The 12,538-nt window shown below is 50.1% G+C and overlaps 7 protein-coding genes across 7 annotated transcripts; 2 read left to right on the top strand and 5 right to left on the bottom strand.

Moving 5' to 3' along the window:
- Nucleotides 1-512: 512 nt before the first annotated feature.
- On the bottom strand, nucleotides 513-1,048 carry IAQ61_009180 (uncharacterized protein; the record flags this gene model as incomplete). The annotated part of the gene is made up of 2 exons (XM_003836803.2): nucleotides 897-1,048; nucleotides 513-841 (listed from the first exon to the last, which is right to left on the bottom strand). Coding segments are annotated over exons 1-2 (423 nt in total), but the record flags the coding sequence as incomplete, so codon positions are not given.
- A 1,531-nt stretch (nucleotides 1,049-2,579) lies between these two features.
- Nucleotides 2,580-3,377, top strand: IAQ61_009181 (uncharacterized protein; the record flags this gene model as incomplete). Its single annotated transcript, XM_003836804.1, has 2 exons — nucleotides 2,580-2,750; nucleotides 2,799-3,377. 2 exons carry the CDS (start codon nucleotides 2,580-2,582, stop codon nucleotides 3,375-3,377), a joined length of 750 nt encoding a protein of 249 aa, XP_003836852.1.
- Nucleotides 3,378-5,372: 1,995 nt separating this feature from the next.
- On the bottom strand, nucleotides 5,373-6,125 carry IAQ61_009182 (uncharacterized protein; the record flags this gene model as incomplete). The annotated part of the gene is made up of 1 exon (XM_003836805.2): nucleotides 5,373-6,125. The coding sequence occupies one exon, from the start codon at nucleotides 6,123-6,125 to the stop codon at nucleotides 5,373-5,375; it is 753 nt and encodes a 250-aa protein (XP_003836853.2).
- Nucleotides 6,126-6,467: 342 nt separating this feature from the next.
- IAQ61_009183 (uncharacterized protein) lies at nucleotides 6,468-7,170 on the top strand (the record flags this gene model as incomplete). The annotated part of the gene is made up of 2 exons (XM_003836806.2): nucleotides 6,468-6,695; nucleotides 7,063-7,170. Coding segments are annotated over 2 exons (336 nt in total), but the record flags the coding sequence as incomplete, so codon positions are not given.
- Nucleotides 7,171-8,038: 868 nt separating this feature from the next.
- Nucleotides 8,039-8,884, bottom strand: IAQ61_009184 (uncharacterized protein; the record flags this gene model as incomplete). The annotated part of the gene is made up of 1 exon (XM_003836807.1): nucleotides 8,039-8,884. One exon carries the CDS (start codon nucleotides 8,882-8,884, stop codon nucleotides 8,039-8,041), a length of 846 nt encoding a protein of 281 aa, XP_003836855.1.
- A 945-nt stretch (nucleotides 8,885-9,829) lies between these two features.
- IAQ61_009185 (uncharacterized protein) lies at nucleotides 9,830-10,510 on the bottom strand (the record flags this gene model as incomplete). The annotated part of the gene is made up of 1 exon (XM_003836808.1): nucleotides 9,830-10,510. The coding sequence occupies one exon, from the start codon at nucleotides 10,508-10,510 to the stop codon at nucleotides 9,830-9,832; it is 681 nt and encodes a 226-aa protein (XP_003836856.1).
- Nucleotides 10,511-10,939: 429 nt separating this feature from the next.
- On the bottom strand, nucleotides 10,940-12,319 carry IAQ61_009186 (uncharacterized protein; the record flags this gene model as incomplete). Its single annotated transcript, XM_003836809.1, has 1 exon — nucleotides 10,940-12,319. One exon carries the CDS (start codon nucleotides 12,317-12,319, stop codon nucleotides 10,940-10,942), a length of 1,380 nt encoding a protein of 459 aa, XP_003836857.1.
- Nucleotides 12,320-12,538: the final 219 nt, after the last annotated feature.

Genomic DNA, 12,538 nt, shown 5'->3' on the forward strand with positions numbered 1-12,538 from the left:
CACTCGCCCTATACCCACACCTCTCATACAACCCCACCCCACTCAACGTCGCCCCCATCTCCAGCCGCCTAAACCCATCCACCACGCCGCTGACCCCCTCCCGCGCCCGCGCCTCACAATACCGCAGCATCATCGTGCCCAGGCCGCGCCGCGCCCACGCTGGATGCGTGAAGATGGCTCGGATGCTGGCGCGGTCGGTGGAGGGGTTGCGTAGGGCGGGGAGGCGGAGTGGTGGGGGCGCTGTGTCGGCGCCGTAGAGGGTGTGTCGGTAGGACCAGCCGCCTGAGCAGCAGATTGTTGAGGGGGTGGAGAGGGGGTGGAGGATGTAGTATGTTCTGTTGGGTGGGGGGTACGGGTTAGTTTGTTGGAGATGGGATGGGATATTGGGGGGTTTTTTTAAGGGGGGTGGGGGAATTGAATATGTATACATGTATACATACATATATGCATCCACCGAATCCACCCCCCCCCAACACCCCCAAAGAAAAAAACACCAATTGTCAAACGTACCCATCGCCAATCAACACCGAGTCCGGTCCAAAGAGAGAGCCAATCGAGCCATCGAGTTCCGCTTCCGTATAGTACCCTTTCCCCAGCGCCCGCAGCGATTCCGCAATCATTTGTTGCAGCGCGGGAATGTCGTCCCGGGTCGCGGGGCGAATGGCGAATTGCTGGGTTGCTTCTTGGGCTTTTGCGCTAGTGATAGGGTCAGGGGCTGGGTCGGTCATGTTGGAGGACGTTGGGGAGTTGGGGGAGGCGGTTGGGATCGGGGTTTTCGAGATCTTGAGATGCTGGGGATTGAGTTTGCAAATTCTACAGTAGGCAGACGAGTGCGGGGAATCTGATATGTTTCAAAGTCGCAGTGTTTTTTTAAGCCCATGTCTGCTTGTTTGTACAGTGGAGGTTCGGCATGCGGGTTAAGCCGCTATCATGAGTCGTGAGGGGGAATTGCTTGCGGCTTTCCGACGGGAAGCGCATCTTGGTCGACATGGGTGATTGGGCGAAGGGGAGGGAGCCAATGTGGTGGGGGACATTTCTGCGCTTGCGACTTGGTGATGAAGTGGATTGATGTTATTCGTGTTAGGAGATCTTGGAGGGGATTTGGGCTGGGGGGATGTACGGTATGTTCGGCGGCTACCGGACCGGTACCACGTGCGCCGCGTGTGACGGCAGTTGCGGAGGGGTTGGCGCCGCTTTGGCCATGTTCATGTTGTCCCCTGTGTAGAGTAGAGCCAGGTTGTCGTTCTTTACATTGCTCTGTCTTCTGACTATGTACACCCCCTGTGTTTCTTTGACTATTGATTTGTTTCCAGTTTCACTGCAGAATAAGTGGTACCGTACCGGTAGTACGTTACTAGGTATTCAAGCGAGGCTCATCGTATTCCTGGAATACCTCCCACATTATGCCAAGTAAGCTGTCAAACTACCGATCGAAGAAAAGATTGATCAACCTTCCATGTCCGTATTTCGTTACCGCATGGACAAGGTATTGCTTCTTGCGGCAATGGCTCATTCTGAAACTACCTACGGCGTCAAGTGATCGGAACTCCACCTCACACGGCGACCAACACACGATGATTACTAGAAGAACAATAGTGTGCTCTTCGTGATTCCCACAGAAAGAGAGCTAGCATATTCTGTCAGACGGGAGTAGGGCTATTGGTATACAGTCGAACAAATATGTCGAGTTCCATTCATCGGAGCAAGAGAAAAAGCATCGCTAGGGAGTTCATGTCCTGACTCGCTCAGTTTCTTTAAGCCATATCTTTCTGCATACTGATTCTGTTCATGTTTCCAAGTGACAGCGACATCCTCGGGGATTTTTCAACTTCCAACACAAATACCTGCGCCATTCACTGTACCGAGGCCCAATAGGTGGTGCCAGCAATAGTTTTTGGTAGATCCCCACGCTAGACTGTCGTCTGTTTCGACGTGCGCCACCATCTTGGAAGAACGAATGATCCGTTACATGGAAGTCCGTAGATCCCTGTCAGGGCTGATAGGTGCAACTGTGTACTGAGTCAAGGTATAGGAGGGAAGATCTGAGAGAATCCTATACCACAAGTGGACGTGCCTCCGTCCCGAGTCAATCGGCAGTCGATTACAGGGATGGATTTCACGCTTATCTACATAACCTGGACCATCTGTTCACAATAGTGGCAACGGCATCTCCAGGTACGAGAATCAATGAGAGTATGCCCAACTGGGTGCGAAGTGGCTTGAGTCGTCTCTCGGTTCTTTGTTTGAGGCCAGAGACAGCTCGATTATCTTCTCGACTGCGTGTTATGGTTGGATACCTTGGAAAGCCTCTAGTAATGCTGTTTGTTTCCAATAGTAGGCCATGTGTCGAAAGGGCTTGGCCTCACATGGGGAGGAGTTGCTTTTAAGGCTATAAGTATCCAGTGTCTCGGCTCTACACTGTCGGTACCAGCAACAGCAATTCACGGCTCTCTTTATCACTCATTACAGTCCACTCATAGGGGCCGGCATCTCATTTTTGTGTCCCATTTGTAGCCATTCGTTCCATACCCACTCCACGCTACCGCAATCATTGAAAGACCATCACAGCCAACATCACAATGTACACCAAATCCCTCCTTATTGCCGCTCTTGCTACTCTCGCAACTGCCAGTCCCCTCGAAGTTCGCCAATATGGTGGTGGTGGAACCATTTTGAAAGAGTTCAGCCAGGGCGGATGTCGAGAAATCCTATTTGCATGGGCACGTGGGTCAACTGAGTTAGGCAACATGGTAAGCCATATCAGACAGACAAACTCGAGGTGTACCTGACAGTACCAGGGTATGACTGTTGGTCTTCCCACTTCAAACGGATTAAAGCAAGCATTCGGCGCCACCAAAGTTGCCACCGAAGGCATCGACTACGCGGCGTCCATTGGCACCAATGGTCTACCTGGTGGCACCGACGCCAGGTCGAAGAATCTCATGAAAGACACCCTTACCGCCATGGCCTCGAAATGCCCAAACTCTGTCATTGTCACCGGCGGTTACAGTCAAGGCGCGGCCGTCAACCACCGCGCCATTGAAGAACTCCCCGCAGCTGTAAAGGAGCAAATCGCCGGCGTGATCCTCTACGGAGACACCCAGAAGCAGCAAGATAGAAACCAGATCCCAAACTTCCCGGCAAACAAAGTCAAGATCATCTGCCAGGTTGGCGATGCGGTGTGCAGGGGTACCTTGGCCGTTTTGCCAGCCCATTTGACCTATGGCTCTCGTGTCGGTGAGGGTGTTCAGTTTCTGACGGCGCAGATTCGTGCAGCTCAGGCTATCATCAGGGCGCGTAATGCGAAACGGGAGGCGGAGAAGGCGGTGGCGGGTGTTTTTGAAGAGGCTAAGAGGGCTGTGGATCTGGTTGTTTAGTTCATTTGCTTTTACCTTGTTTATAGCGTGGGGAATCATGATGTCTGGGTAGGCAAGCTGGAGTTTGGGTTTTACCCTTTTACTGTATACGCACGTTATTTTAATGAGACAGATCTGCAAGTAGCAAGCATTGTTACACCGGAAAAGGATGCAAAGAGATAAGCAACATCTCTAAATTCCCAGCTCTGGGAGTATTTCACATTCATATGCGCCACCCTGGAATGGCTGTTATCTAAATGAATTGTTCACAGTAGAGTCAGCATTCAGGTATGATGATACAGTCACACTATTGCGGTCCCTCACATGCCATGTCGACTCACAGATGACACATGGATAAATTGCAGCCACTGTCTACAACTTGCGCCAGGTTTCTATAAAAACAAGGAGTCCATCCCCCGATCCCAGCAAACCAAGTGAGCGAGACATTAATAGCCACAAAGCTGTTCACTTAAACTAATGCATTCTGTAGCGACCGAAACAAAGAACAAGAGCCTACTTCAAACTGGAAATCTGACAGCAAACATATCCACATCTTGCAACACTACAAAGACGAATCCGGGTATATGGGCCTGGAAGGATAGCCACAGGGAAGTATACTTGATCGAGACAATGACATGCAGAACATGTAAAAGGAGTCGGAAAGAGTGCGCTACTGTGTGGATCAAACATCCTGAGGGTGATATTCTAAATTCGGATCATGTCCCATATGTTGAACCTATTGCTGCATCAGACTCGACCGCTGGTCTAGCAGATCTTTGGCGTGGATGGTAGAGAGGAAATATTAGGGTAATGTTGGGCGTGGTGGACTAAATGTCTATGATATGATATTTGGACGGTGTAGGTCGGGGACAGGTAGTGGACGAGGGAATTGAATAGTTGACACACTCCTTGGCCAGTCAATAGAAAAGACTTGAAACTGTAAATGGCTTGAGTTGATTCTTATATGTAACATATTTGACCGGAAATGTATCAAGGATCGTAATGATTAACGATAAAGTAAAGTTAGAGCAGTGGTATCACTTGATCATCACTTGTACACATTTAGCGCCAAACTTCATCATTGAAACAAAATAGCGGAATAACAGCCCGAGGCACGCCATGTATCATATGACCCGTGTTGCGATCTGTATTAACGTTGTACAACGCCTTTCAGTATTCACATGCTCTTCACCAGAATCGCCACCTCATGTCATGATTGTCGTAGTCATAGTCAAAATCCCACAAGGATAGCTATGACATTAAGTATGGATATAATTTCAGAAGAAGATGTGTCAATGAGCGCTTGTGACTCTTATGCGCAATAGTCACATACTAGAACAACGACTCACGCAACGAAGTAGTCATAATGCAGAGCATGTAAAAGCAGAGCTTATCACGTATGTAAAGATTTCTAGATCAGTACACACCCATCATTCACCGATCATCAACATCAGCAATTCGCCACTGACAGGCAAGTTCAAGCAGACGTAGATCCATTCAATCAAAAAGTTCACACATACATTACACGCAGCGCTATCCAGCCCGGTACTGTCAAACACCGACTTCACCACTTATTAACGCGCCTGTCGCGCAATGTCTGAAAAAATATATGGTTGGCTAGACTGCCACTCGAATCGCTACCGCTCGATAGAAATGACAAAATGCCCCATATGCAACAGGGCGGCAACATTGTGTGCTAAGTTCTGGTGTTTGGACAATCTCGTCACGGTAGAAAACCAGCACTATAAGTCAGGATATGAGCACTTGGAAGGCGAAGATTCCGAAGACGAGTACGAGTATGTTGAGAGCGTCCCGAGATAATGCAGATACATAGGACTGCCATTCAATCTCCCGTACATCTTGCGTGACCTACTGTGGCACTCACTAGAAGCCATGAATACATTTATGTTTCCCAACTAGACTCTATATAAACTGTTGCCATATTCCTATTGAAATCTAACAATACAGAAATAAACCTATACCAGATCCCAGATAAATTTCTGGTCATCATAAATGCTATGTAAATTTTCCCACCCTGATTTTCCTAAGCCCTTTCCTCACTAACCTACCCACCACACCCCTAACCCCACCCTTCTTCTCCTTCACTGGCACATCATTGTCCTCCACATCCCCAAAGACCTCCGCCTGTACCGCCATCTCCGTACTCCGCGCTCTCAGATTCGGATAGTAAGCAAAATCCCGCTCAGCAATAAATGGCAACTCCAACCCCAGCCCCCTCGGCTCCATCCATGCCGCATCACTCATAGCATTAGGTTCATAACCCAAACCATAGCCTTCGATATCTTCAGAATAAAAATCCATATCATCGGGCAGAATCTCGTTGAGCTGCTGCGTTGTGTACGCTGCGTTCGTCTCGATACACGTCGAAGCAGTGGAAAAGCTCGAGTACCATGACAGTCGAGGAAGCGCTGTGCTGGGGCTGTATAGGGAAAGAAGATTGGTGCGTGGGGTGGGGTATGCGCCGCCGAAGTCTGAGGGTGTGGTGGGTGTGCTGCTAGTGTGTTTAGAGAGGAGTGGTGAGTCGCTTGATTCGGAGAGGAGGGAGGGGCTGAGGAGGAATGTTGGGGGATATGTCTGGGAGGGAGTTTCTGGGGATGGGGGTGGTGATGGGCTGTCTAGGAAGGTGGGGAAGCGTGGTTGTAATGGAGTGGTTTCGGCGATGCAAGAGGATTTTGGGGGGAGGGTTGAGGAAGATGTTGGAAGAAGGGGGGAATCGATGTGGATTGCAGTTGAGTTCTTTTGGGACATGGCTTATGAGTTGGGATTTTGATGTTGGTGTTGGGAATTGAGGTCGCGATGTGCTAGAGAACGGATTAAGTGGTGTTGTTAGACTGATGGATTGAGGATATGGACGCAGCGGCAGCTGGATATATCGATTGCAGCATTGTGAACAGAATTACCACAACGCGACAGAATCGAAAGTATTTTTCTTAAAGCTGCTGCGCAGTGTTGAGCGGGGCTGACAATGGCACACTAACATTGTGCATTGTACCGTAGTGGCGTCCGTCCACAACAAGTCACAAAGAAACCATCTCGACTCCACTTAACACTACAAAGACAGCGACCTCCAAATCGCACGCTTTTCAAAGAAACGCTTCTTCAAAGAAAAAAGAGGAGGAAACTCCTGATTCCTTACGACAACGCCGGCCCCCTTTCCCCTCATGCAAATGCCGCACACATACCGACCCCACGCCGCCTCTCGGGATTAAAACGGCGTTCACAGGTCTCCACAGTACTATGCACGAAGCAGCCATACTATATCGTAAGCACGTCGTCGCAACCGGGAAAATTAATGGCGTAAAAACATTGCCCATTCCCGTAAGTTGTTGCTTAACCGAAACGCGAGAACGGGTCCCTCGTAAGCAGGGGAGGGGCTGGTAGGTGTGTTCACTGACAAGGGGGAAGTGATGCTGGTTGTGCATATGCAGTTGAATTGTAGCTGGGGAAATGGTGTTGGTTGGTGGTTGGGGAGGAGAAGGGGAATATGTCGTAGCTGAGCTGGTCACAATAGATGTTGGCATGTACCGTACCGGTAGGTACCGGTACCGGTACGGTACTGGCGCGGAGAGGAAGACACCAATGCTTATACATTTCCCGCATGCTTGCTGCAATTGTATTATCAAAACTAATGGATTGCACTACCATTATTCAGTATCCGTCAAAAAAACTACTGTTAGAATCCTAGATCCCTACGACACACGGCTTTGATACTGCCGACGCCGTGTCTAAAGATCAGCTCGTGCGTCGTCCTCCCTCGGCGTGGTCTGAACTCCAGATATCCCATGGAGCATAAATCCGGAATGAAAAAACGAGCTCGTACCAACTGTCAAGTTAAGCATACTGCGGCTGAATGAGCACGATGTCTAACGCAAGTCCAACTATGGCGAAATGACATGAAGGAACACATTTAAGCAATGTAAATGTCAGGACATGTCTTGAGTTTCCTGCTACTTACTTTGGTTACAAGTATATCAATACGAAAACTATATTTCTACTGGCACTTTCCCGCATGGTTTTTGAATGATGAATTCTAAGAAGGCAACTTTGATTCAGGCGAAGTTAAGATTCGCCATGAGGCTATGATGGCGCACATCTTATACAGGGTCGCCGGCCAGTGCGTACCCTAATTGAGAGACATCCAATCGAAATAAGCGACCAGCCCCGCTGACACATCTCGAGATGCTCAAGGAACATACACAGTACTTTGTTACACAGAAAAACATCAGGCTGAGCCTTTGGCAGCTATCACGTGTATGTCGCTGGGTTCGGACGTGCCACACTGATAAGTGTTGAGCTAGGGTTGCGGGGCGGGGTAGCAACTTACCTTCTTTCACTCTCCTATTCAAGACCATCGCGGCGACGAAACGTCTCAAGTCTCACCCTTATCCTGTACATGCGTATCCATATCAGCATGCAAGTATATTACTAATTAGAGGCTGATTCTGTATGGTATCTGACAAAACTCAAGGTGCGAATTCCACACGACTATCAAAGTTACATCTGATACTAGAGCCCCAGGTGGAACTCGCATACAGAGACTCAGAGAGAAGAAAGATTGTCAACGCACAAATTGTAAATATTCGGATAGTTACATCCCACCAACGAGTCCCCCTGCAGCTGCCTCGTCTTAGGCAAACGATACACGCGATAGCCGAAGAGATTCATGTGGAAATGGGCAAACTAGACTCGCAGGTCCCCTGTTCCGTCTCTGGATTTCTTGTAGCTCTCGTTAGCTTTTGAAGCCATACTTGTATCTTTTCCAGTGCAATTAGATCATGCTCATGAGCGGAAACTGTGAAGTCTTCGTCAATCCACCCCGGCGTCCCTGCTGTAATAAGTGATGTTCCAAATGGTTGGCATGAACCAAAGTCAATGATAACGGGGTTATCGTCATCGTCAAGCATAATGTTCATTGGCGTAAGATCATTGTGCGCTCGTCCAAGTGAATGAAGGTGGGAAACTGCAGACCTCAACTTGTGCATGCAGTTTTCAACCCCAAAGTTTTCTGCATCCTCCTCTAATCGATGCTGAAGCGTGATCGGGTGGCGATCTAAAACAAGGCCGACGATACAACCACGATTGACCAAGCAGCCATGATACTTGACGATATGCGGATGTGGGTTACGCAGAAGCAACTCCATCGTCTCAGCCTCATGTAACATGAGTTTCGGTAGCAGACGGGTACCTATAAAGTCTAGGTGTAGTTTTGGCCTTTTGATAAAGAACTTCTCGTCGATCGGAGTTGAAAATGCAGTGATGCTTGAGGGAGCCTTGGGGTACACATCCTCATCTGGGAGGTGCTGCAAACTCTCTCTGATGCTTTTCTGGTCTAATTCGCGCTTTCGAAGTTTTGACTGGCCAAAGTAAGCTACATCGTCATCGGTGATGTAGCCAAAAGACGAGTATAAGAAGATTGGATCGCCATTCTCATCATCTTCTTCAGAGAATGCTTCATAACGTGGGGAAAGGTCGCGAGCCGAGTAGACTGGCAAATCTTCATTGGCCATTGTTTCAAAATGCTTCCGCGTCGGTGTGAAAGGGATATCTTAGACGCAACATCGGAGCTTGGATGGATTGCGGATAATACTTTCGCCGGATCCGATGTCCATCAGCGAGAAGACCAGACCACTAAGCATCAGTTGACCTGCACTTCGCAGTCTAAAGGAGCCATCGCGTTCCACGACGTTGAACGCAAATTTGCAGAGCTAGTACGCCAACGCCCGGATGGATCGATCCTTGATCAAGCCTTGTGACTGCTTTCACCAGTGATGAGACACGTCGCTTTCAAGCCCACCAAACATGCGCCCGCCTCTTCGAAACGAGAGACCCTGCACGCGCCTGCTTGTACATATAGAGACTGTGTGGGCTAACAACTTCTCCTTTGCATTATCTATCCACACAAATGCATGTTCACGACAGCTTTACTGCGATGTCACCCAGGCATTATAATTCAGCATAATAGTGCACGGAATGACGACGAGCGGGCAGAGGCATAACACAACAGTCATTCATGACAAGCGCAACAGCAAGAATACCAAAGGCTCTGACATGCCTGGCAACCTTTAAAAATCACGTATTGCCTCACATTCCCATGTTTGTACTGCATACAGAAGTTGGAGCTTCTATTTGAATATTTGGTAGGACTAGTGTAGATATATCCATGTGTCGATGTGTACGTACATTACTGGTAATTCATAGGAAACACTCAAACCACACTACATTATCCAAATATAACCTCGGCGCGCAACAAACAGCAAATAATAACCTCACTTTATGCTTTGATAGAAAGGAACACACACTATGGCTAATCCACCAAACCCCTCCAAGAAGAACATAAAATCAGCACAGAAGAAACTCCACATGCAAAAAGAAAATAACCACCAACACAATACATTCACACTTCTATAAAAACAACCCAGCCCACCAGCAAAACCAAAACCCAACCAACCCCCTCACAAACCCCCATACTCCCGCCCAACCACCACCCACACATCCTCTCTCTCAGACTTCTCACCATCCCGCTCACCCATCCCATCCACCACTCTACCCCCAACATCTCCCAGTCCTCCATCCTCATCCTCATCCCCCTCAAAAACAGCCACCCAACTCCTTCGCCAAACTTCAACATCGCCCCCCAGCACACCACGCGCAGCCAGCACACAGCCAAACGACACAACCTCTGTCTGCACATGGGGCGAGACCGCATGCGTATTTGCGATGTGCGGGGCAGTTTTGCTGGAGATGTAAGGGGAGGGGAGGGGGTGAGGTGGGTGTTGGGGTGGTGATTGTGGTGATGGGGATGGCAATTGGGTTGGCGGTGATGACAACAGTGTACGCCTAACACGACGCAACCCACGAAACGCATGAACGCGAGCACCACCGCACACATATCCAGCATGCAAGGCCAGACTAGGGGGGAGGTCGGGGTAAGCAGAGTGTGGTGCGGCGAAGAGGGTTCCTGATGCTGTGCGGGAGAGGAGTTGGGGGTGGTGAGTGTTGGTGTTGAGGATGGTGGCGGGGACGATGGGAAAGTGTGGTTGGGGGATGGGGTTGGGAGAGAGGGAGGGGGAGACGCGGTATGGGTAGATGGATGGGGAGGGCTTATTGGAGTTGGGGGATGGGGTGTGAGACATTATTTTAGTGGTGATTGAAGATAGGAATCTATGTGTTGCTTGGGTAGATGGGAGGGGATGGTTTGATGTTGTTAATGTTGGGCTTGGGTGCTGCGGGAGTGAAACCTGCGCTTGTTGAGATGAGGAAAATATGGGAAGCTCTGAGACTTATATGGGGCCGTGTGTATGCATTGTAGGCTCATAATAGAGGTTGCAGGGTACACAATGGGTAACAAACGACAGTGAGCCAATGTAATCCGAAAAAAAGCAGTCTATTCCACGCTATGCAACAGACTGAACTAAACGTAGCAGCTTGACTAGTGTCCTCTTCATGCTGTAGGTAGTAAGAAGGCCAGTGGTGAACGCCAGATACAAGAAATATGGGCCGTCTAGGCAAGTTGCAAGACGCTGGTAGATTTTACAAAATGGTTTCCACTTTTGTTTCATACTTCAGCGCCGGCTCTTGAGGCCCGCTCGTGCGGCTGTCGAACGTCTGGCAGGTTTTGGCTCCTCCTCGCTCTCGGATAAGCCTTCTCCTTCGTCTAGGTCGTCGCTCATAGGCTCAGACATGCCATCGCCAAGGTCATCATCAGTCTCCTCGGCCTCATCATCCACAAGGTTATCAGAATCCTCGCTTCCTTCCTCGGAATCCTCATCGACCTCCATTGTTGTGGGCATTTCGTCCATGGAGCTCTCATCGTCATCGTCATCGTCATCGTCGTCGAGATCCTTCTTCAGCCTCTTGCTTAGACCAGACGGTGCCTTGTCACCATCCACCGAGACCTCGTCCCCTTCCGCAGAAGAAGCATAGTCATCCTCTCCTTCGACATAAATGACAGCCTCCTCCTCGTCATCGTTGATTCTTTGATTTCGTCTCCTCAGGTCGAGCTGGGCTTGCAGCATGTCCAAGCGTCCCTTGAGCGACAAAAGAGGCTGCAGACCATTGGCACGCTCCTTCAAGACTTTGTTGAGCGTTGCGAGCTGCTTCACGAGCTGTGGCTGACTTGCCAAATATCCACCATGTGCAGCCAAAGACCACTGTACCCAAACCATGAGCATACCAGCTCGGCCAGGCTTCTTGTGTAGACGCTCTGCGAGTTTTTGCAGGAGCGTTCCGACGAGAGGCGATGGTAGACGCTCAACTGTGGCATAGATGGTATCGACGTCAATCACCCTCAGACAGGATTCGAGGAGCTCGGAGTCATTGGTCCGTAGCGCCTGGGTGAGGACAGTTCCGAGCGAGGAGGCGTTGGGTGCAGCCAGTGGGCGGCTGTTGGTCGCTCTCGTCAGCGTCCTCGATTCGGCGCGCTCATCAAAGGCCGACTCGACGTCCACGATGCGAGACTCTTGCACCGGCTCTGGGTCCTGTGCGCGCAACCGGTCGCCGAACGAGAGCTCTTCATCGTCCACTGTACCATCTTGTGCGACATGGACGTCTCCGTTGATGGCAGGCGCAGCATCGTCTTTTTGAGCGCCCGCTTCAGCAACGTCATCGTCATCACCAGCAGCGTCATCGCCGCTACTTTCTTCCTCACCACTGCTGATTTCAATTGTCTCCTTCTCCACATCGGCCATGTCGACATCCCCAGGACTAGCTTGACCTCGGCCGACTACTGCAGAGGCATCGTCGACTTTGTCTCTCCGCGTATTCTTCACGCCATTGATCTTGGCTGTTGGCTTCTGAGCGGTGCCGTTGACGAGTGCTTTGAGCCCATTCTGGCGAGTGTTGGCGGGTGATTGGGCGAGCTTTGCCTTCTTTGCGGGGGGAGCGCTGTCGCGGGCTCTGGGGCTTTTGGCCGCCCGGGCGCGCGAGGCAACGGCGGCGGGCATGATAAGTGAAGGAAGGTGTTTTGGGGAAGCGCAGGCAGTCGTTCACAGCGAGCGTGTGACGGGCAGGGTGTTTGGATGTTCAAACGGGGTTGCGGTTGCCTTTTGCGCCCGGCAGCAGTTTCAGTTTCGCAGTTGGCCAGAATTTCGGTGGTGGTTGCAAAAAAATCCAACCTAGACGGGCGACTATCCCAGTCTCGTGGGCCCGTGCACGACAAGGAT

This window comes from Plenodomus lingam (assembly GCF_022343315.1).
Source record: "Plenodomus lingam strain CAN1 chromosome Unknown contig_5, whole genome shotgun sequence".
Lineage (NCBI taxonomy): Eukaryota > Fungi > Ascomycota > Dothideomycetes > Pleosporales > Leptosphaeriaceae > Plenodomus > Plenodomus lingam.